Source organism: Eubalaena glacialis, chromosome 12 (genome assembly GCF_028564815.1).
Source record: "Eubalaena glacialis isolate mEubGla1 chromosome 12, mEubGla1.1.hap2.+ XY, whole genome shotgun sequence".
Lineage (NCBI taxonomy): Eukaryota > Metazoa > Chordata > Mammalia > Artiodactyla > Balaenidae > Eubalaena > Eubalaena glacialis.
This window is the reverse complement of record NC_083727.1, coordinates 16233216-16255163: the sequence shown is the minus strand read 5'-3', so window position 1 is coordinate 16255163 and position 21948 is coordinate 16233216. Positions and strand designations below refer to the sequence as shown.

The 21948-nt window shown below is 37.8% G+C and overlaps 1 protein-coding gene across 2 annotated transcripts in view; it reads left to right on the top strand.

Annotated features, from left to right (window-relative positions):
• PCMT1 (protein-L-isoaspartate (D-aspartate) O-methyltransferase) overlaps window positions 1-21948 on the top strand; it is a 47466-nt gene continuing 25518 nt past the window's right edge. For both annotated transcript variants that reach the window (XM_061207618.1, XM_061207619.1), the window contains exons 1-3: window positions 1-247; window positions 18654-18758; window positions 19980-20011. In XM_061207618.1, the coding sequence (XP_061063601.1) occupies window positions 19-247; window positions 18654-18758; window positions 19980-20011 (366 nt within the window). In that variant the 5' untranslated portion in view covers window positions 1-18. The remainder of the gene's footprint in view (window positions 248-18653; window positions 18759-19979; window positions 20012-21948) is intronic.

The window sequence follows — 21948 nt, the reverse complement described above, 5'->3', positions numbered from 1 at the left end:
GCATGCGTGCCGCGGGGGATGCCGGGAGCGCGCAGTGGCGGCAGCGGCGGCGACGGCAGTAGCAGCGGCAGCTACAGCGGGGACGCGAGCGGGGCGGTGACCGTGTGGGAGGTGGTCTCACTCTTGGGGAAGCTGCTGGGCACTGTCGCCGCGCTGAAGGTGGTTCTGTACCTGCTCCGGGTGTGCTTAGCGATGGCCTGGAAATCCGGCGGCGCCAGCCACTCGGAGCTAATCCACAACCTCCGCAGTAAGTGCCACCCCCGCCCGGTGTGGGGCAACTGGGGAAGGCCAGGCCTGGATCGGATCCCCTGGGCCTTTCGGAACGTTCCGTCTACCCCCGTGCCTGCTGGAGGGCTTCGGCGCACGGTTGCACCAGCGGTCCGGAACGGCAAGCGCTGGCGATTGCCTCCCCCGGGACCTGTCACTCATCGGCGACGTGCACAGGAACCAGAGAAAGAGCCAGGGGCCGCTGCTAGTGGGGCAGGGGCAGGCGTCTCCCCGCGGGCCTGGGGAAGGGGGCGCGGCACAGGTGGTGGGGCTGTCACTCGAGTCCGCCACCTCCCTGTCCGGGTCCGGCGGGTGAGGGGCGTGCCTTGGGGAGTGGGATGTTGGCCAGGGCTCGTAGAGACTGGGCTGGAACTGAGGGGACCCCCCTTCGACCCCCGCGTCTTCTCACTTCCTCCTCTGTCATATCAGTCGACCTAGCTGCAAGCTTTCTCCCCTGTTCTGCCTCCCCCGCCCTTCGTTTTTTCCTCTGGCGGGAGATGCCACCGTCTGATACTGGCGAGGGGAGGGAGAGGGAGATGAGAGTAATGTCATTGCGGATGCTGGGAGAAATTTCTGGGGCGGCTGTCCAGTGGAAAGCTTCGTGGGGGGCGGAGGAAGAGATAACTAGGGGATGCTCTTCCTGAGGGACAGCGTATTTCAGGAGCCTTTAGAGGTCCTGGGATCCAGCAAACGATTGTGTGTGTGGAATGTTCTTTTTTCAGGGCTACCATATGCTTTAAAAGCCTTGTATGGAAGTTTCTTTACACCATTATCTTTAGTTATTGTATTCCTTCCTCTGATGATAATTTTAGGGTGGGACGAGTGCTGTGTCACTTTCTTGTTTTAAATCGAAATGTAGTGTCGCCGTCTGGTCGGGAGACCAGAAGGACCGCAGTCCATCATACTCTCACTCTGGTCAGAATTTATAGCACTCTTCTTTGCCACTGACTTTGCAAATAATCACAATCCTGCCACGTGATTTTTTTTTTTTAATTTAAATTTTTGGCTGTGTTGGGTCTTCGTTTCTGTGCGAGGGCTTTCTCTAGTTGTGGCAAGCGGGGGCCACTCTTCATCGCGGTGCGCGGGCCTCTCACTATCGCGGCCTCTCTTGTTGCGGAGCACAGGCTCCAGACGCGCAGGCTCAGTAGTTGTGGCTCACGGGCCCAGTTGCTCCGCGGCACGTGGAATCTTCCCAGACCAGGGCGCGAACCCGTGTCCCCTGCATTGGCAGGCAGACTCTCAACCACTGCGCCACCAGGGAAGCCCTACGTGATATTTTTAATTGTTAAGGATTATTTAGCTTTTCATGTGTTTGTCATGTTTCCTAATTCGATTTGTAACCTCCGTGAGGGCTGGGGCTTTTTTTTTTTTTTTTTAGTATCTTTGAATCCTCTCAAACAACTTAATAATCATTCCTTTTTTCATAATGCCAATTAAATATATATTATATGCTTGGCTCTATACTAGGAATACCAAGATTAGTGAGAGAAATGAATAACATTGGCTGGCACATGGTTAGTATTAATACCTAATATTAGTCATTTGACTGTTTTTTTTTAAACAGTATTTAAAACTTGTTTCCTTAGCGTTTAGTAATGGATGTTTAGATTTAAAAATCCTGTCAAGCATTGCCAGTATTCACTTTATGGAAGGATATTTGATTGGAAGTGGAAATTTATGTGCTGAGACAATATTAAGTGTGATTTAGGTTCCCACGGATCGAGCAGAAGCTCAATATGTTGTAAATATTTTAATAAAATTTCTTAAAATGATCTAGTGCCTGCTAGTACAGGATACACACCTGAAACATTCTGTACTTGAATTGTGATTAAGTAATTTTCCACCGGTTGGTTATTGCAGTAGACACTTGGCTGTGGCAGAAATTGTAATCAATCAGGCTCTTAAAGTCTCTCCTTTCTGGGCCAAATTTGTAGTCAGCCAAAACTAGATCTTTTCCCAGTGGTTTTATAGTTACTTTAATGTATTGCATTACTATTCTTAGTTGAAATTTCTAAGGATGTTTTCCTATCAGAAAATTTAATGAGAAATATTTAACATACATGGATGTTGATATTGCAGATATTTCATTTTATACTAGATCTGTGATTGGTAAGAGGAAATAAGAGTGCTCAAATTGTTTAGCCTCTTTTGTAACACTTGTGCAACTTTAGTTTCAACTTCTTGCTGAATTGATTGTAGCCAATAGATTTCATTTTTATTAGTTTGTTACAACAGTAATGTTTGCTCATGGGAAAATTTCAGTTGGCACAAATTGAAAATTTCTCACTCTTTACAGGTTATTCCACCCTTGTGTATTCTTCCTAACTTAAAGACTTCTAACTAAATCTTTAGAAAAAGATTAAAATGTGATTATGCTGATATTGAAGTGAAAAAGGGTCTGCAAATTGGAAGAGGAAGCAAATTACAGTTTTAACGGGTTTTTTTAACGATATAAAGTTCACGATTGGTTTCATTTTAATATTATTATAATAATTTTATTGAAAATACCTACTGAGGTTTTTCTAAGACGTAATAGAAATATGATTGTTTATGATTTCATACTTGAGATATCATTTACAGATTACTTTAGACTCTAATGGTACATCTCATAATATCTCATAGCTTATGTTGTGATGATAAATGCTCCTAAGTGACTGAGAACAGTGGTCTAAAACTTGAGCATGCTTCAAAATCTCCTGGATCATCTGGAGAGCTTGTTAAAACAAATTAAGACAGATTGCTGGGGCTCTTGATAATTTGTATTTCTAACAAGTTCCTAAGTAATATGCTCCTGCTGGTCTGGGGACCACACTTGAGAATCACTGACATAGAGAACTGAAAATTACAAGATTAAACCCTGCCAGTGTTTCAGTTGAATCAGTTTTATGCTTTAAAATAAAATTTTAGGAAAAAAGTCTGTAGCAGTCCTGCCCAACAGAGCTGCTTGTAATGTCTGTTATCTGTGCTGCTCAATACCATAGCCACCAGCTACATGGGGCATTGAGCATTTGAAATGTGGTTAGCACAACTGAGGAACTGGATTTTTGTGTTATTTAAATTAACTTTAACCACTAGCCACATGTTGGACATTACAGGTCTTTAGAAATGAAAAGTATTATTTTATAATTATAGGCTGATAAGGTACTCATGAAACAAATTAACTTAATTCAAAACAACTGTGAGCCTACTTAGTCCAGGGAATGGGACAATTCAAGTAATGTTTATATTAGAGTTTATTTTCTACTTTTGTTGGGATAATTTCACACCATGGTAAAAGGAAAAGAAGGGGGCAGGAGTGGATGAGCTTGAGATAGGTGGTCTCCTAGAGCAGGGATGTCCAAACCAGAGTGTTTGTGGAAGGTTAACTCTTAACAGACTTCAAATGCTGCACTGGCCACTTAAAACAAAGCTAACAATTGTTCTTTTACCTATTTTATTTTTGTAAAAAAAAATTCAGTCCGCTACCCTAATCCTTCAGTTATATCTACTTATATTTCCTTTGCATCCTTGATTGTGTCATTTTGCATGTATAATGTATATAGAGTTTGTCAAATCAATCAACTGATATTTGACTATCTTCTATATGCAGGACACTGGGGATACAGCAATGAGAAACAAACATCTATTTTCTCTTGTAGCTTACTTCTTGTGGGAGCAGACAAATAAAATATATGTCACATGATAAGTGGCAAAGTAAGGAAGGAGGATAGGGAGTATGGCGTAGTAGATTGGCAGTTGTAGGCAAGAAGGCCTCACTAAGGTGTCATTTGAGTTAAGATTTGGTGAAGGGGAAGAAATTCAAGCCATGCAGGTAGAGCTGGGGAACAGGCATTCTAGACAGAGAAAATAGAACGTGCTAGATTTGGATTTGTGGTGTAGGAGAAAGACTGCAGTCGAGGATATGACACTAAGGTTTTAGACCTGGGCAATGGGAATGATTTGCCATTTTCTGAGTTGGAAATAAGTGAGTGAGCAGCAGGGATTTTGGGGGGGTGGGGAGATGCAAGGAAGTGTGGGAGATCAGGGGTTTATTTGGGGAGATGTTTGGTTTGAGTTGCTTATAAGACATTAAAGTGGAGACCTTCAGCAGGCACTTAAATTTGTAAGAATTATGATAATTTATAGCTTTTGTATCCTTATTTATCTCTGCAAATAAATTGAAATTATTCTTATTCTATTTAGAGTGTCAGTTCTTATCAACTAGTAGCATAAATAGTGGAACAGAGAATATTCTATTAGTTTTATCATGTGCATTCATGGGCCAAATATAGCTAGGTAATAAAATCCTAAGTGACTTTTTTTCAGAAATTTGGGCTTCATTTAGAATGCAGAAAATACTTCCTCATTTTAACTTATATCAAGTCAGTCTTATGGGTATATACTAGTAAGTAAACTTACAGTGCCTTGAATAAGATTTAATAGGTAAGATTTTGAGGGAGAATTTTTTTTTTTTTAATTTATTTTATTTATTTATTTTTGGCTGTGTTGGGTCTTCGTTTCTGTGCGAGGGCTTTCTCTAGTTGTGGCAAGTGGGGGCCACTCTTCATCGCGGTGCGCGGGCCTCTCACTATCGTGGCCTTTGAGGGAGAATTTTAATATCAATGTGTCGACTTAAATTTAACTAAAATTAAAAATTCAGTTCCTCAGTCATACCAACCACATTTCAAGAGCTCAGTAGCCACACGAGGCTAGTGGCTAACCTGCTGGACAGTGCAGATGTAGAACATTTCCTTTATCATAAGAAGTTCTATTGGGCAGCACTAAATCTACATAATAGGTTGTATTACATTCTATTCAATGTGATCTTAGTTCCATTGTGCTGTTCCACATATTTTTATTAGTGTTGCATTTAGTTCTGGCCAACATGCTTTAAGCGTAGCAGTGAAAAACCGAAGATTATCAGACAAGAGTGGTCAAGATGACAAGAGCATCAGCATTTTATATGATGATTTGATGAGATGGAGGTTGTTTGATTTAGCAATGAGAGAGTTATGGAGAGCAGTAGTGTTTAAATACTTGAAGGAAATCATGTAGTAGAGGGTAAAACCAGGACAAGTGGGAGGCACATTTTGGCTCATTATAAGGAAGTATTCACAAAGCTATCCTAACAGTCAAAGATTTGGCTTTGAAAAGTAGTGTTTTCTGTCACTGGATATGTTGAAGCAAAGAATGGTTGACCATTTCACTGTAAGGGATATTGTGGAAGAGATTTGTCATCTGCTTTCACTGTATACTAGACCTCTCAGGACCCTTCCAAATCCAAGATTCTGTCAATTTAATCACATCATGGTTTGCATGAAATCACCTGTGGGGTATGTATGTTGGGGGGTGGGTGGGTGTGTGTGTTTTAGGAGAGAGCCACAGAAGTTAACATTTGGTTACCTATATTTTAGAGTTTTGCATAACATTTTAGTTTGTCAGAGATGTGAGGAGTGCAAGGAACATCCTCTTTTGAGAAACTGTCAAGATAGTTAATTACATGTATTTATTAAGACTGATAATGGTTTAGAGAAAGATGCATTTTTTTAAATTAATTTTTATTGGAGTATAGTTGCTTTACCAATGTTGTGTTTCTATTGTACAGCAGAGTGAATTGGCTATACGTATACATATATCCCCTCTTTTTTGGATTTCCTTCCTATTTAGGTCACCACAGAGCATTGAGTAGAGTTCCCTGATCTATACAGTAGGTTCTCATTAGTTACCTATTTTATTTTATTTTATTTTATTTTATTTATATATTAGTTTTGGCTGTGTTGGGTCTTCGTTGCTGCGCGTGGGCTTTCTCTAGATGTGGTGAGCGGGGACTACTCTTCGTTGCGGTGCGCGGGCTTCTCATTGCAGTGGCTTCTCTTGTTGCGCAGCACGGGCCCTAGGTGCGTGGGCTTCAGTAGTTGTGGCTCACGGGCTTCAGTAGTTGTGGCTCGCGGGCTCTAGAGCGCAGGCTCAGTAGTTGTGGCGCACAGGCTTAGTTGCTCCGCAGCATGTGCTATCTTCCTGGACCAGGGCTCGAACCCGTGTCGCCTGCATTGGCCGGCGGATTCTTAACCACTGAGCCACCAGGGAAGCCCATAGTTATCTATTTTATACATAGTATCAATAGTGTATATATGTCAATCCCAATCTCCCAATTCATCACCACAACCCCTCCCCGAGAAAGGTGTATTTTTGAATAATCTCTGGTCTTAGATGATATGCTTTATCATAACTTGATATCACTTAAAATTCTTCTTTGATTATAGTGTGAATTTAAAACTAATCCCTTTCAGATTTTCTGTATGGAGAGTGTCTCAGGCTCCACTTACCTCTTATCACACCTAATCATTCTAGATGGGAAATAAAAGGGGACCATTTTGTTCATTTCTTACTGTTTTCCCTGGCATTTTGTTAGTGGAGGAGAAATAGAGAGTAGATGATTAACAACTGTTCAAGTCATAAAACTATATAATTATGTAATGTTTCTTTTATTGAGATGTAACTTTGTAACAAGTTACTTACAGAAATTTAGAGAATGTTTCCACATGACTTGAAATCCATCTGCAGCTTATTTTCTTACCTGTGTTTTCAGTGCTTCATACCAGCACAGGATCTCTTCTTTCTCCATCTCTGCCAGGATTGCTTCTAGTCTTCTATTCTCCAAGATCAAAAGTCTTGGAATAGCTATTGATTCTTTCAGACTGTCCCCAAATTAACTCAACAGTTATTACAAATACCTTTCATAGTCATCCCTTTCACTGTATTTTCATTGATGCTATCCTAGCCTAGGTTCTTAGTTGTCACTTGGAGTGATATGCCTTCAAGTGTCTGATTGGTCATCACACTTTCAATTTCTCTCCCCTCAGGTTCATTCTATACATTATACTGATTGTCCTAGTGTACTGCTTTCTGTTATGTCTCTTTTCTGCCTAGACTTCTATTGCTTACTGTATCAATTGTAAACACCTCTTGCTTAGCTTTCAGGCCTTTTAAGGGTCTTCTACAACCTGTTGCCATACTCCAACTCCAATCCTGTTCTTCAGACTGATCTCATTTTACTCCTCAGATACCTTGTGTTTTAGGGTACCTGTTCGTCTGCTCTAATAAAGACCAAAATAACAATGGCTTAAACAAAATGAAAGTTTCTGTTTCCTGTAACAATCCAAGTATAAGCAGTTCAGAACTAATATGGTGGTTCCATGGTCTTGAGGACCTGGGCTCCTTCTTTCTTGTTGTGCTTCCTAAAGTCTTTCCCTCATCTACAAAGTTGAAGATAGTTTACCCCCATCATTTCCATATTCCAGCTGGTGGGGAGAAAAATGGGGAAAGGAGAAAATGCGCATTCCTCTTAAGGGCATTATCTGAAGTTGCATGCATAATTTCCGCCTGTGTTCTCATTGACAAGAACTTAACCATGAGGCTACACATAACTACAGAGAGGCTAGATAATGCACCCAGTTCTACCACTGTGAAAGAAAAGGAGTCCCTGGGGCTTCCCTGGTGGTGCAGTGGTTAAGAATCTGCCTGCCAATGCAGGGGACACGGGTTCGAGCCCAGGTCCGGGAAGATCCCACGTGCCACAGAGCAACTAAGCCTGTGCACCACAACTACTGAGCCTGCACTCTAGAGCCTGCGAGCCACGACTACTGAACCCCACGCGTCTAGAGCCTGTGCTCCGCAACAAGAGAAGCCACCTCAGTGAGAAGCCGGTGCACCGCAACAAAGAGTAGTCCCCGCTCCCCGCAACTAGAGGAATCCTGCACGCAGCAACGAAGACCCAATGCAGCCAAAAATAAGTAAATAAAATAAATAAATTAAAAGAAAAGAAAAGGAGTCCCTGCCACGTCTTATGTCTTGCTCACTAGAGCAAATACACATTGTATATACATCTCTATAGGTACTATCCATCTGTGATAACAAGGTTAGGAGAATTAAGATTAATTTTTAGTCGAGTAACCACGTGTAGATGTTTAAAAGATAAAATAATACAGAAGGGTTTATAATGAAAAATAACAATTGCTTGCCCTGCTCCTCCCCGCTCCCAGACTGCCTCGAGTGAACACTTTTAACTACATATTTGGGTCTTCTGGTGATTGTCTTCAGTCTCTAAAGCATATGCTTAAACTGCTATTTCTTTATCAACTTTAGACATCATCTACTGACTTCCTGCCAAGATGCATGAGTATTTACACCCTCTAAACTTACTCCCTTCCCCACATATAGTTATACCGTAATTTTTGCTTCCTCTTTTGTGGTTACCTTTGTAACTTTGAGTAATATACTTTAACCTCAATTTTTTGTTCCATAATTTATAAACTGACACTATCCCTTAACCCTTCCACTTTGTAAGAAAGGATACTCATTTTCCAACTTATTAGGGGCTCTTTTATATTGTCAAAGTTGATAGCATTTCATTTTGTTCTGAGCAGTAAATAAATCTTCTGCACTTTGTTGATTTTTGTGTTGAAAATTAATAACCATCATCACAAACATTAATGACTGGGTCAACACTTTGCCGAGCTACGTAGCATGCAAGAGTTTATTCCCTGCTCTTTGTTTCTAATATCACAGTCTCCTCTAGTATTGAGGAGCAATAGTCAAATGTTTTTCCTTTTTTTTTTTTTTGGCCACGTGGCTTGTGAATCTTTTTTTTTTTTTTTTTTTTTTTTTTTTTTTATAAATTTATTTATTTTTATTTATTTATTTTTGGCTGCATTGGGTCTTCGTTGCTGTGCGCCGGCTTTCTCTAGTTGCGGCGAGCGGGGGCTACTCTTTGTTGCGGTGCACGAGCTTCTCATTGCGGTGGCTTCTCTTGTTGCAGAGCACGGGCTCTAGGTGCGCAGGCTTCAACATTTGTGGCTCACAGGCTCTAGAGCAAAGGCTCAGTAGTTGTGGCGCACGGGCTTAGTTGCTCCGTGGCATGTGGGATCTTCCCGGACCAGGGCTCGAACCCGTGTCCCGTGCATTTGCAGGCGGGTTCTTAACCACTGCGCCACCAGGGAAGCCCTGGCTTGTGAATCTTGATTCCCTGACCAGGGATTGAAAGCAGTGAAAAGCATCAAGTCCTAACCACTGGACCACCAGGGAATTCCTTGTTTTTCCTTTTTTTACACTTCATCAGTTGCTTGAAATCATGTCACAGTTTAGTATTCTTCTTATCTAAATCATGACTCTTTTATAGTATTTTTGTCTTTTTCCTGGAATTTATCTCCCTCTTCACCCTTCCCACTTCTCAGGTTGAGAAGAGGAACAGATACCTTCTTAACGTGGCTCTAATTTTTTCAAGTTTTTTAAATTATTTGGTTTATAGCTTGGATTCTATTGCATTCTCCTTTTTGAATTCTGCTAACTTCTCATTTGGATCCATTGCATATTTGGATCAACATTAGCCATTATTATAATTATTTAATTAGGGTCCTTGGTCCTTAGGGTGCAGGAAAATTGGGCATGGGTAGTTTTAAAACTGTTCACTAATTCAGAAAGCCTAACGGTAATTGCATGTTTACTCATAATTAGGCTATACACGCAAAGTGAAATGGTAAATTACTTTGCTGTTTGCTAGAAATATTTCAGGGCATTGGCAATTGTATATGTCAGATTGTCAAAAATGGGAAAATGATTTAATAACTTAGTAAATGTAGCTTGCTTTAGGCATCTTTCAAAATATGGAATCCTGGGAAAAAGCAAATAATAAGAACCTTGTAGTGAAAATTTTGGAAACCACCCAATAATGGTCTAAGGAAGCTTTATCCTGAGCTTTATGTGTTCAGCTTCTTAATAAATGACTGGTGACATGCTTTTAAAACTATTTAGGGTTTTTTAGTAAATTCTGTGTCCCTCTGTAGAGTAAGAAATCAGCCAAAGAAACTCACATGAGTTTGGTAGATGTATATTATCTAGCTTAAGGGAAGTAATCTCTTTAATTTACTTTATTTTTAGAATGTGCCTATAGCAATATGTTTGATTTTAGATGTCACAAATATTCAACTAGAGAAGAATGAGTAAGTGAATATGATGGTAATTGGATGTATGGAGTGAGGCTGCTTAACCTGAAAAAGATAAGGCTTGAAATGGTCATGATATGTTCAGGTGTGTAAAAAGTGTTGGTTGCATAGAAAATTCAGTATATTCTTTGTGACTGCAGAGCGTAGCACTAAGGGTTTATATAAATGAGTTATAAAGAGGGAGATTTCCTCTTAATACAGGGAAGTGTTCTGATAATTAGTATGGTCTGAATGTGCAAAGGGCTGTTCCACATCAGTGCAACTCTTCAAGTAGAGATCATGGTACCAATTTATGAAGAAGTTAGACTTGATGACCCTTCTGACCTTGAGAGTCTATGAATCACCCCTCTGGAATTTGAATTGAATTCAGGGCAAATGAACCACTCGAGAAGTATTTTGGGAAATGAATTAGTAGAAGTCACTAAGCTATTTGAATATGGTAGTAGCAGTACAGTGAACTGGTCAACAGGAGTCTAACATCTCAATTTGAATGGCCCTACCCCTTATTTGCTCTGTGATCTGGAACAGCTTAGTCTTTCTGAACTCAATTTTCTTATCTGTAAGATGGATTAATAATAGTGCTTACTTTATAGGATTGTTAGAGACAGCATAATATTGTTTCATAGTTCCTAAGTTCGTACCTCAAAAGATAGTGTATGTAATGTGCTTAGGATTTTGTCTGGCACATGGTAAATATTTAGTAAATGATATCTCTCTTTTTTTTTTAATTTACTTATTTATTTATTTATTTTTGGCTGCGTTGGGTCTTTGTTGCTGCGCGCGGGCTTTCTCTAGTTGCGGCGAGCGGGGACTACTCTTCGTTGCGGTGCGAGGGCTTCTCGTTGCATTGGCTTCTCTTGTTGCGGAGCACGGGTTCTAGGCGCGTGGGCTTCAGTAGTTGTGGCATGCGGGCTCAGTAGTTGTGGCTCACAGGCTCTAGAGCACAGGCTCAGTAGCTGTGATACACGGGCTTAGTTGCTCCACGGCATGTGGTATCCTCCTGGACCAGGGATCGAACCCGTGTCCCCTGCATTGGCAGGCGGATTCTTAACCACTGCGCCACCAGGGAAGTCCGATATCTCTCTTATTACGCTGCTTTTAAAACTTTTAAAAAAATGCTTTCACTGTTTTATTTTAATGACCTTTACAGGTAGCTTGCCTAAGCTTATTTGTGTAGAAACAGTACTTTCTATTTAGGTTAATTAATCCAAAGTTTATAATATTTTCAAATGGACAGATGATTTATTAATATAACCTAGTCTGTGACTATTTAAGTGTTTCTCTAGTTGGTATGCCTTGTTTGCTGATTTTTTTAAATATTCTTTTGTTATTTGGAGAGTCTGTATTTATACCTTTTATAGTGTCCTTAAACCACCTTTTCTTAACTATTTACTGTCTGGTCAGTCAGTATTAAGTGGTATCCTTTGATTCCTCCTGTCACCTATATGACTCAATGATCTAATTCTACTTTCCCCTTTTTTTCCTCTTCCCATTGTTTTTAGTTGCCTTCTTTCTATTTTGTCAGAACAAATAACGTTTAAGTATTATTATTCCACTGATGTCTTTACCCTTCTAGTTTTTTTAAAAAAATAGTTTAAAAAACTATTAACTATTTAAAAAATAGTATAAAATAATTTTAAAAGAGTTAGAAACAGATTTTATTCAGAAACTATTGCAATAGGGGAAAAGAGACCGCAGTATAAAACTGGGCTTAGTTCCCAATACAGCATGAACAAGTGGGGATTTATAGCCTAGGAGCAGGGTGGGCGTCAGTGGGTGGAAAATTACTAAGAGGAAACATCAGGGGTAATGGGGGATTCTGGCTAAAATAACTTGACAGGATTCTTGCTGAAGGCAGGCCAATCCACCCTTTTAATTTTAGTCTTTGCTCTAAAATTGGTTATGTGTCCTTTTCTGATGTATCCCTGGTAATCTCTTGGTTAGGTGAAGCACATCTTCTACAAGATTCCTTAGGAAGGGCTTGTGTGTACAGCATTCCCTGAGTTCTTGCACGTTCAAGACTTTTTTTCCTATAACCTTGATATTTGAAGAACAGTTTTGGCTGCGTATAAAATCCTTGGCTTACACTTTTAAAAAATCAGCTTTATTGAGATATAATTTATGTAAAAACGCACCAATTTCAGGAGTATGATTTGAAAATTTTGACAAATATAGGTGTGTAACCACCACCCTAATGATGTAAAACGGGTGAGCAAACTACATCCCACAGGCCAAATCTGGCCTGCTGCCTGTTTTTAGAAATGAAGATTTATGTGAACATAGCCACACCCATTCATTTATGTCTCGTGTGTGGCTGTTCTTGCACTTCAATGGCAGAGTCGCATAGTTGCAACAGAGACTCTACGGCCTGCAAAGCCTAAAACATTTACTGTTTGGATCTTAACAGAAGTTTGCTGATCTCTGATATAGAACATTTCTTTCACCCACAAAGTTTTCTCGTGCCCCTTTGCAATTAATCTCCTCCTTTCACCCCTGACTCCTAGCAACTGCAGATTGGCCTTCTGACACTATGGTTTTGACTTTTCGGGAATTTAATATTAGATGGACTCATATAGTGTAAAATCTCCTGCCTTCTTTCACTGAGATTAGTGCTCTTGAGATTTGTTCATGTTGTTGGGTATATCAATAGTTTGCTCCTTTTTAATTGTTAACTTGCACTTTCTTTCCTTGAATTTCTTGAAAACTCTGCTGCTTCATTCTTGCTTTGCTTTGAACGTTGCTCTTAAGAAAGCTAATGGTTGCCTTTTTTTTTTAACTCTTATTAGGTAATTTGATTTTTTTGGCCTTGAGACTTGACATTTTTTCCCTTGTTTTAGTCTGATAGTTTTCTATTTTTTAATTTTTGGCCATGCCTCACGGCTTGTGGGATCTTAGTTCCCCGACCAGGGATCGAACCCAGGCCCCCTGCAGTGAAAACGCCAAGTCCTAACCACTGGACCCCCCCAGCTGAAATGTTTTGATTTGCATATTGGTTTCTTTTTTATTTTTAAGTTTATTCCCTTTCTCACAGTGTTCTTTTTTTTAAATTAATTAACTAATTAATTTATTTATTTTTGGCTGCGTTGGGTCTTTGTTGCTGTGCGCGGGCTTTCTCTAGTTGCAGCGAGCAGGGACTACTCTTCGTTGTGGTGCACGGGCTTCTCATTGCGGTGGCTTCTCTTGTTGCAGAGCACAGGCTCTAGGGCGTGCGGACTTTGGTAGTTGTGGTGCGTGTAGGCTGCAGTAGCTGTGGCTTGTGGGCTTCAGTAGTTGTGGCTCGCAGGCTCTAAAGCGCAGGCTCAGTAGTTGTGGTGCACAGGTTTAGTTGCTCTGCGGCATGTGGGATCTTCCTGGACCAGGGCTGGAACCTGTGTCTCCTGCGTTGGCAGGTGGATTCTTTTTTTTTTTTTTTTAAATGGTCATTTTGCTTTAATCTCTAGCCTACAGAGGTAGTTCACGTTTTTTTTTCTTTTTTCCTTTAACATCTTTATTGGAGTATAATTGCTTTACAATGTTGTGTTAGTTTCTGCTGTATAACAAAGTGAATCAGCTATATGCGTACGTATATCCCCATATCTCCTCCCTCTTGCGTCTCCCTCCCACCCTCCTTATCCCACCCTTCTAGGTGGTCTGAAAGCACCGAGCTGATCTCCCTGTGCTATGCAGCTGCTTCCCACTAGCTATCTATTTTACATTTGGTAGTGTATATATGTCAGTGTTACTCTCTCACTTCGTCCCAGTTTACCCTTCCCACCCCTGATGTGTCCTCAAGTCCATTCTCTACATCTGTGTCTTTATTCCTGTCGGCAGGTGGATTTCTAACCACTGTGCCGCCAGGAAGCCCCACGTATTGTTTTCTTTTTACACTTTTTATAGTAGCTTTGGTTGGAGTGTTTGTTTGTTTGTTTGTTTTTCTTTTTCCTATTTTTAGGCATTTTGTGGACACAGTTCAAGAGCACTTCTGTCAGTATAGTGACTTGCAGTTTCTTTAATGGATAATGATATTGGTAATAGTGGTGAGAAAAGGGGGGGAGTTGGCATATCTTGTTGCTCTTCTGTTTCTGTAGGATCCTTAATTTTCTTCCTTCTTTCCCTTCATTGCCATATCAAGAGGCACCATCCTTTCCCTGCCTGTATGATTCTCCCCCAGAAGCAGTGCTTCTTGTGTTTGCCACCCCTGGCCCCACTAAATTTTTTTTAAAAATAGCTTTACTAAAGTACAGTTCCATACCATATAATTCACTAATTTAGATTGTAAAATTCGGTGGTTTTGGATATATTTACAGATATGTGCAACCGCTACCATGGTCATGTAATATTTTCATCACCTCAAAAAGTTACCCTGTTTTGCCCTCCTATTCCCCCAACCATAAGCAACCACTAATCTATTTTCTTTCTCTATAGATTTGCCTATTCTGGAAATTTCATTAAATAGAATCATACAATATATGATCTTTTGTGACTGAGTTTTTTCACTTAGCATAATGTTTTCAAGGTTCATCTACTTAATAGGATGAATGAATCAGTACTTCATTTTTTTTATGACCTAATAATATTCCATTGTATGGATATATACCACATTTTGTTTATCTGTTCATCAGTTGATGGACATTTGGGTTGTTTCCACTTTTTGGGTATTATGAATAATGCTGCTGTGAACATTTGTGTACAAGTTTTTGTATAGACATACGTTTTCACTTCTCTTGGGTATACACATATGAGTAGAATTGCTAGGTCCTATGGTAATTCTCTGTTTAACCATTTGAGGAACTGCCAAACTGTTTTTCAAAGTGGCTGCACCATTTTACATTCCTACTTGCAGTGCATAAGGGTCTGATTTCTTCACATTTTTGCCAACACTTGTTATTATCTGACAGTTTGATTATAGCCATCCTAGTGGGTATGAAATGGTATCTCATTGTGGCTTTAATTTGCATTTCCCTGATGACTAATGATGTCCAGCATCTTTTTATGTGCTTATTGGCTATTTGTATATCTTCTTTGGAGAAATGTCTGTTCAGATCGTTTGCACATTTTAAAATTGAGTTATTTGTCCTTTTACATTGAAATATAAGAATTCTTTATATATTCTAGGTAAAAGTCCTTTTTCAGTTGTATGATTTACAAATTATTTTTCTCTTGTTCTGTGAGTTACCTTTTTCTTGATAATGTCCTTTGAAGCACAAAATGTTTAATTTTGCTGAAATCCAATTTATCCATTTTTTTTTCTCTTATTGCTCATGCTTTTGGTGTCATATCTAAGGACCCACTGCCAAATCCAAGGTCATGAAGACTTACCCCAGTATTTTCTTCTATGATATTTATTATTTTAGTTCTATGTTTAGATCTTTGATCCATTTTGAGTTAATTTTTGTATTTGATACAGATTTGTATTTGTAAAGATTGAACTTTATTCTTTTCATGTGGCTATCCAGTTGTCCCAGCAGGATTTGTTGAAAAAGACTGTTCTTTCGCCATTGAATGGTATTGGGACCTTTGTTAACCTACTGAAGTTTAAGTTCCTTCCTTGTAGCCAGTACAGTGAACTTCTAAGTCCCAGACCTGTGTTCACTATTTTAGTACTTAGTGTTGTATTTTCTCTTTCTGGGAATAATTTTGTCTGTGCTTCATCTGCATTCCCTACTTCCTTCTACTTAGTCTTTTAAACTTCAGTCCCTACCTTTGCTTTCTATACCCACAAGCTTGCAGCAATAGCAGAAGCTTTGTTGGAATGTGTTGTTTATTTTTCTACGGATAAGTAATATGAAGTCTGGATATTCTCTGTCTCCTAGTAATGTGAAGGCATGGGTCATGTGTGGTTTTGTTTATGACCCTTCTTGATCTTAGGTTTAGGTGTTTTTTGAATGGCTATGTGGAGAAATTCAGATTCTGGTGGCCACCATTACCCTCTAGAACCTGGAGGCTCCACAGTTGATGAATACAATAAATTCATTTGCATAAATATTTTAAACTTCTCATGATGCTTAAGTCTCATTTTAAAATAGCTGTGGCAACCTACTGAATGGGAGAAGATATTTGCAAATCATATATTTGATAAAGCGTTAATATCCCAAGTATATACAACTCAATAGCAAAAAAAATCAAACAATCCCATTAAACAAATGGGAAGAGGATCTAAATAGACATTTTTCCAAAGAAGACATACAGAATGCCAACAAGTACATGAAAAGATGCTCAACATCATTAATCATCAGGGAAATGCAAATCATAAACCACAATGAGGTACTGTCAGCTCATACCTGTTAAAATGGCTGTTCTCAAAAAGACAAGAAATAACAAGTGTTTACAAGATTATGAAGAAGAGGGAACCCTGGTGCACTACTGGTGGGAATATAAATTGTTGCAGCCACTACAGAAAACTGTGTATGGAGGTTCCTCAAAAAATTAAAAATACAGCTACCATATGATCCAGCAATTCCATTTCTGCATATTTATCCAAAGAAAACAAAAACACTGATTTGAAAAGATATATGCACCCCCATGTTCACTGCAGTATCATTTACCATAGCTAAGCTATGGAAACAACCTAAATGTCCATCCATGGATGGATATTGATGCTGTGATGTATACATACAATGGAGTATTATTCATCCATAAGAAAGAATGAAATCTTGTCATTTGTAACATGGATGGACCTTGAGGCTATTATGCGAAAGGAAATAAGTCAGACAGAGAAAGACAAATACTGTGTGATCTGACTTACATGTGGAATCTAAAAAAATAAACAAAAAAACGAGCTCATAGATACAGAGAACAGATTAGTGGCTGCTAGAGGCACGTGGGGTGCAAAATGGATGAAGGTGGTCAAAAGATACAAACTTCTAGTTATAAAATAAATGTCATGGGAATGTACAGTATGGTGACTATAGTTAATAATACTCTGTTGCATATGTGAAGGTTACTGAGAGAGTACATCTTAAAAATTCTCAGCACAAGAAAAAAAATTCTGTAACTGTATGGTAATAGATGTTAACTTATTGTGGTGATCATTTTCTAACATATACAAATATTGAATCATTATGTTGTATACCTGAAACTAATATAATGTTGTATGTCAATTATACCTCAATTAATAAAAAAGAAATCTGAAAAAAAAAAGTTGTTCATAGTGTAGCCAAATTAAGCAAAGCATGTTTTGATTAAAAAAATTTATTTCTGGATTGTTAAAGTCAAGTTGATACATTTAATCTTACAGATTTTAGAGCTGTAAGGACAAGAACTGTGCCATTTTGTTTATTATCACCCTAAGTATGTAACACCGTGTCTGGTATGTATTAGACAGACAGTAAACTTATTGAGTGAGTTAATAAGGCCTTTATTGAATAATTACTGTGTGCATGGTTAATAAGGGTTATTGAAGTTTAACATATTATATTTAATCTTAAAGAATTGATAGTTGGGGGAGCAAATATATACAGTCAACCTTCTATACCCATGGATTCTATCTCCATGGATTCAACCCACTGTGTATTGAAAATATTTGAAGAAAAAAAAATTTCCATAAAATTTCAAAAAGCAAAATTTGAATTTGCCACATGTTTGGCAACTATTTACATAGCATTTACATTGTATTAGGTGCTATAAGTAGTCTAACCATGATTTAAAGTATATGGGAGGAGATGCGTAGGTTATATGCAAAAACTATGCAATTTTATATAAGATACTTGAGCATCCACAAATTTTGGTATCTGCTGGGTTTCTGGAACCAACCCCCTATGGACACTGAGGGAAGACCATATTGACCTTGCTTTCCTTCTTGAAAAATTTGTTTCTCTTGGGCTCTGTAACAGTATATCTGCTTGATTTTCATCTACCTCTGTGGCTGCTCCTTGTCATAATCTTTGAAGGCTCTACTTCCTTTGCATTTCTCCTAAATGTACACTTTTGTGTATTCTTACCTGGCCACTTTAGTTCACTTCCATTGCTTTAGTTGCCATCTGTACAACTAGTAATTTATATCTCTGTTGTAGGTTTTTCTTCTGCGCCCCAGATCCATTTGTCCAACTGACCGCTGTATATCTCCATGTGTATGGTCCATAGCTCCTAACTGAATAAATAACTTGTCCTTTTTCTCCTTAGCTCTGATCCTTGTCTAGGATTTCGCAAATCAGTATATGACATCAACATTTCAACCATTACCCCCCTCCCACCTCCAAATCTAGTCAGTCAGGTATACATTACCTACTAAATATAACTCAGATCCTTCTACTTTTCTTCATCCTTACTTTCATTATTAAAGACCAGGTTGTGATTACCTGAGCCATTGCAACAACTTTCAATTTTGCTCTCTTCCAATCTAGTCTCTACAGTGTAGCCAGAATAATTATTCTAAAATATGTCTGATGATGCCACTTCCAGCTTAAAATATTGCCTCATTCATTTCAGAAAATGGAATCATCAAGACAGATAAAGTATTTGAAGTAATGCTGGCCACAGACCGCTCTCACTATGCAAAGTGTAACCCTTATATGGATTCTCCACAATCAATAGGTAAGCTTTGGATTTCTGAAAACGTCACAAATTTTACTCATTTACTCTGTAGTCTTTGTAAGTAAAAATAGGCTGGGACCCAGATGTGTATCTAGTACCTTGCTAATTTGAGTTTTATGCCTTAGTAAGTTTCATAATCCCAAACTTACCCAGTTTAATAAAATGATGTTATATATGAAGTGTCTTTTCTATTTTCTTAAACGATACATATACGAATTCTATAAAAATATTCTTAAAACATACTTTAAATGAAAACTTACAGTTTAAGCTATGTGCTGAGTTTTCTTTAGGGTCTTCAGTGTTGACTAAGGTTGATTTTTGCCTTAGCATCAATTTTAAAAATCAGTATTAAAGGGAATGTGTAACTAAATTATTACTGACTTTTCTGCTCCACTTGCCCTGAATTTTTTGGTTTGTGCTTGTTTTTAGAAAGTTCCATATTTAACTCCTTCTCCTGAAGCAGGTTTTGCTGAACTGCTGAGCCTTGGCAGTGGGCGCCTTTGAGGCTTAGAAGTGCCTCAGGATTCTGTGGGCCAGCTGCCGTGCTGCCTTCTTTTGAAGCACTTTAACAGTCAGCAGAGAAGATCCTGGGGAGCTTCTGAACCCCGAAGGCACCTGCTACCACCGCTCAGTGAAAATTGCTTCAGACGCAGAAGCAGGTAAATAAGTTTTGAGAAAGCAACACTGGAAGAAAAAACTAAAAGCTAAAAATGGAGAAAAGATTGTTTTAATTAACATTAGTTGATAGTGTAAAGAGTAAATTGAAGTAGCTTATTAGTCTCTTAAGCTACTCTGATTGCCAGTTCTAGTTTTTTTTAAGGTGCCAAAAATATGAAGCCATTTAATTTTGCAAGGATTTTGCATACTCTATGATATATGGAAGCTTATTTTCTTTTTATAAATCTAAAGAAAAAACATCATAAAACATCAACTCAACCTAATGAAATTCTTCCTTAACTAACTATATGGGAGAAGAAATTTTTGGAAATAGTGGGACTGTTGTACTGGGCATGCTAGCCTTTGGCATGATTGTATTTTCTAATTTTAACTGTGCATGACAGCCCTGTAAAGTACAAAATAAGAGTTTTATTTCTTGAGATCATAAAAGTGAAAATAATTATTATGAAAAACAACTTATGGATGTTAGAAAAGGAATTACATGGAGTTATTTCGTATGTTTTTACAGCTGAATGTATCAGTAGTTCTCTTCTTCTTTTGCAGGGTTCCAAGCAACAATCAGTGCTCCACACATGGTAAGTTAACTTTGGTCATTTGGGTACAAATGGATCACATTTTTCCTCTAAGAGTGCTTTCTTCAGTAAAAACGGTTTAAAGAACATTTTAAACTTTTAATTATATTAGTTTTATCATCTATGAATTATGTAAATTGGTAATGAATTAATAAGAATAATCTTATTCTTAATACAAGATGTGTAGAAGGAACTCTTTTTGGTAGAAACTCATTAAAGTTTTTGGTGGTTGTCATTAGTATCTAATCATGTAAAAATTGTATATAAAAAAATTGGATATAAAAGGTTATTTACTTAGAGGTGAGTTAATTAAGGGAGAGAATATTTTAAAAATATAATAGACATATAAAAGAAATCTCAAGTTGAATAATGTTTCATATTTTATTTGGATAATTCATTAGGGACTGGTCACGTATAGCAGTTATGAAGCTGTATAACTCTGAGAAGGACCTGTTTTAAGTTACTTAACACTTTTAATCTGTTGCGAATTTTCTTGGGTTTTAAATGTCAGTTATTTGAATCAGTACTCTATTGGTTTTTGGTGAAAAGAACAATAGCTTTTCTGATTCTCTGCAAGTATTTGGGGTTGGAGAAACTCTTATTTAAACTTAAAGCCTTCTTTATACTAAAATAAATTCTACATGTATATTCATAGTGAACTAATAATTTTATTCTAAGAAAAAAATAGGCAATGTATTTATAAATATTTAATAAAAATGACTTTTTAAACCTAACAAAAGACCTAGAAGCCATTAAAAAACCTGATATATTCAATATTTTGAAACATTAAAATCTTGGATTTCTGTAGATGGAAAATATAAGCAAAATCAAAAGAGGAAAAACTGAGGGAAATATTTGAAATACATATGACAGTATACAGCAAATCTCCGTATATTTACGTATATGGAATACATATATACACATGTGTATGTGTGTATCCTATATATTAAGAAGTAAAATACTACTAAGCCCAAAAGGAAGTGGGTAAAGTACAAGAATGTAGTTCATAGAAAAAGAAATACAAATGACATTGGCATTTAAACAAATGAAAAGATGTCATCTTCACTTATATTTAGTAAATTGCAAATTAGTACTACAATAAAGTACCATTTTTCTCCTATCATCAGAAATCAAACGTTTATTACTTTGTATTAGAAAAGGGAAACTGACAGTTAAATTATTTTTTTGGTTGGGAAAGTAAATTGATAGTGTTTTTGGAAGGCAGTTTGGCAATAGCTAATAAAACATGTGAGATGAATATACCTTAGACTCTCCAGTTTTATTTCAAGATATTTATCCCATAAAATATTTGCACAAGTACAAAATAACTGAGGATATTTATTGGTACATTATTTATAATAAAAAATTAACAGTAATCACTAATAGTCCACTAATAGTGGATGGTTAATAAATTATAGTAGATTCATACAGTGAAATACTGTGAAGTGAAATGAATAAAGTTCTGTAAATACGAATATGGCAAGATCTTCAAGAAACATCATAAAAGTAGAGTGCAGAAGGGTATTTAGAGTTTTTCTTTTAGTTATGGAGTAGGAATGGTTTTTGTACGCATTACCTATTCAAAGAAATTAATGATTAACAAAAAAATTGTAGTCTTAAGATCCCTGAATACAGTTTGAAGTGCTACTTAAAAAGAAAAATGTATATGGAAGTATTCGTTTAATCATAAAAGTTATTTTAGAGAATTGGTACCCAACATGTTTGGGAAGTTGCCTGGAGGGGTGTTTTTCAGATAAATGGGAAAGACTGCATGAAATTTTTCTTTTCTCTGAAGTGTGGTGCTGAGTGTCCAGTTCACTACCAAATGAGACATGGCACTAACTCCACGGCAAATGGTGCATTTTTAAACAAAAATAATAGCTTTATTAAGATGTAATTTATCCCTTTTTAGTATACAGTTCTGTGGTTTTTAGTCTGTT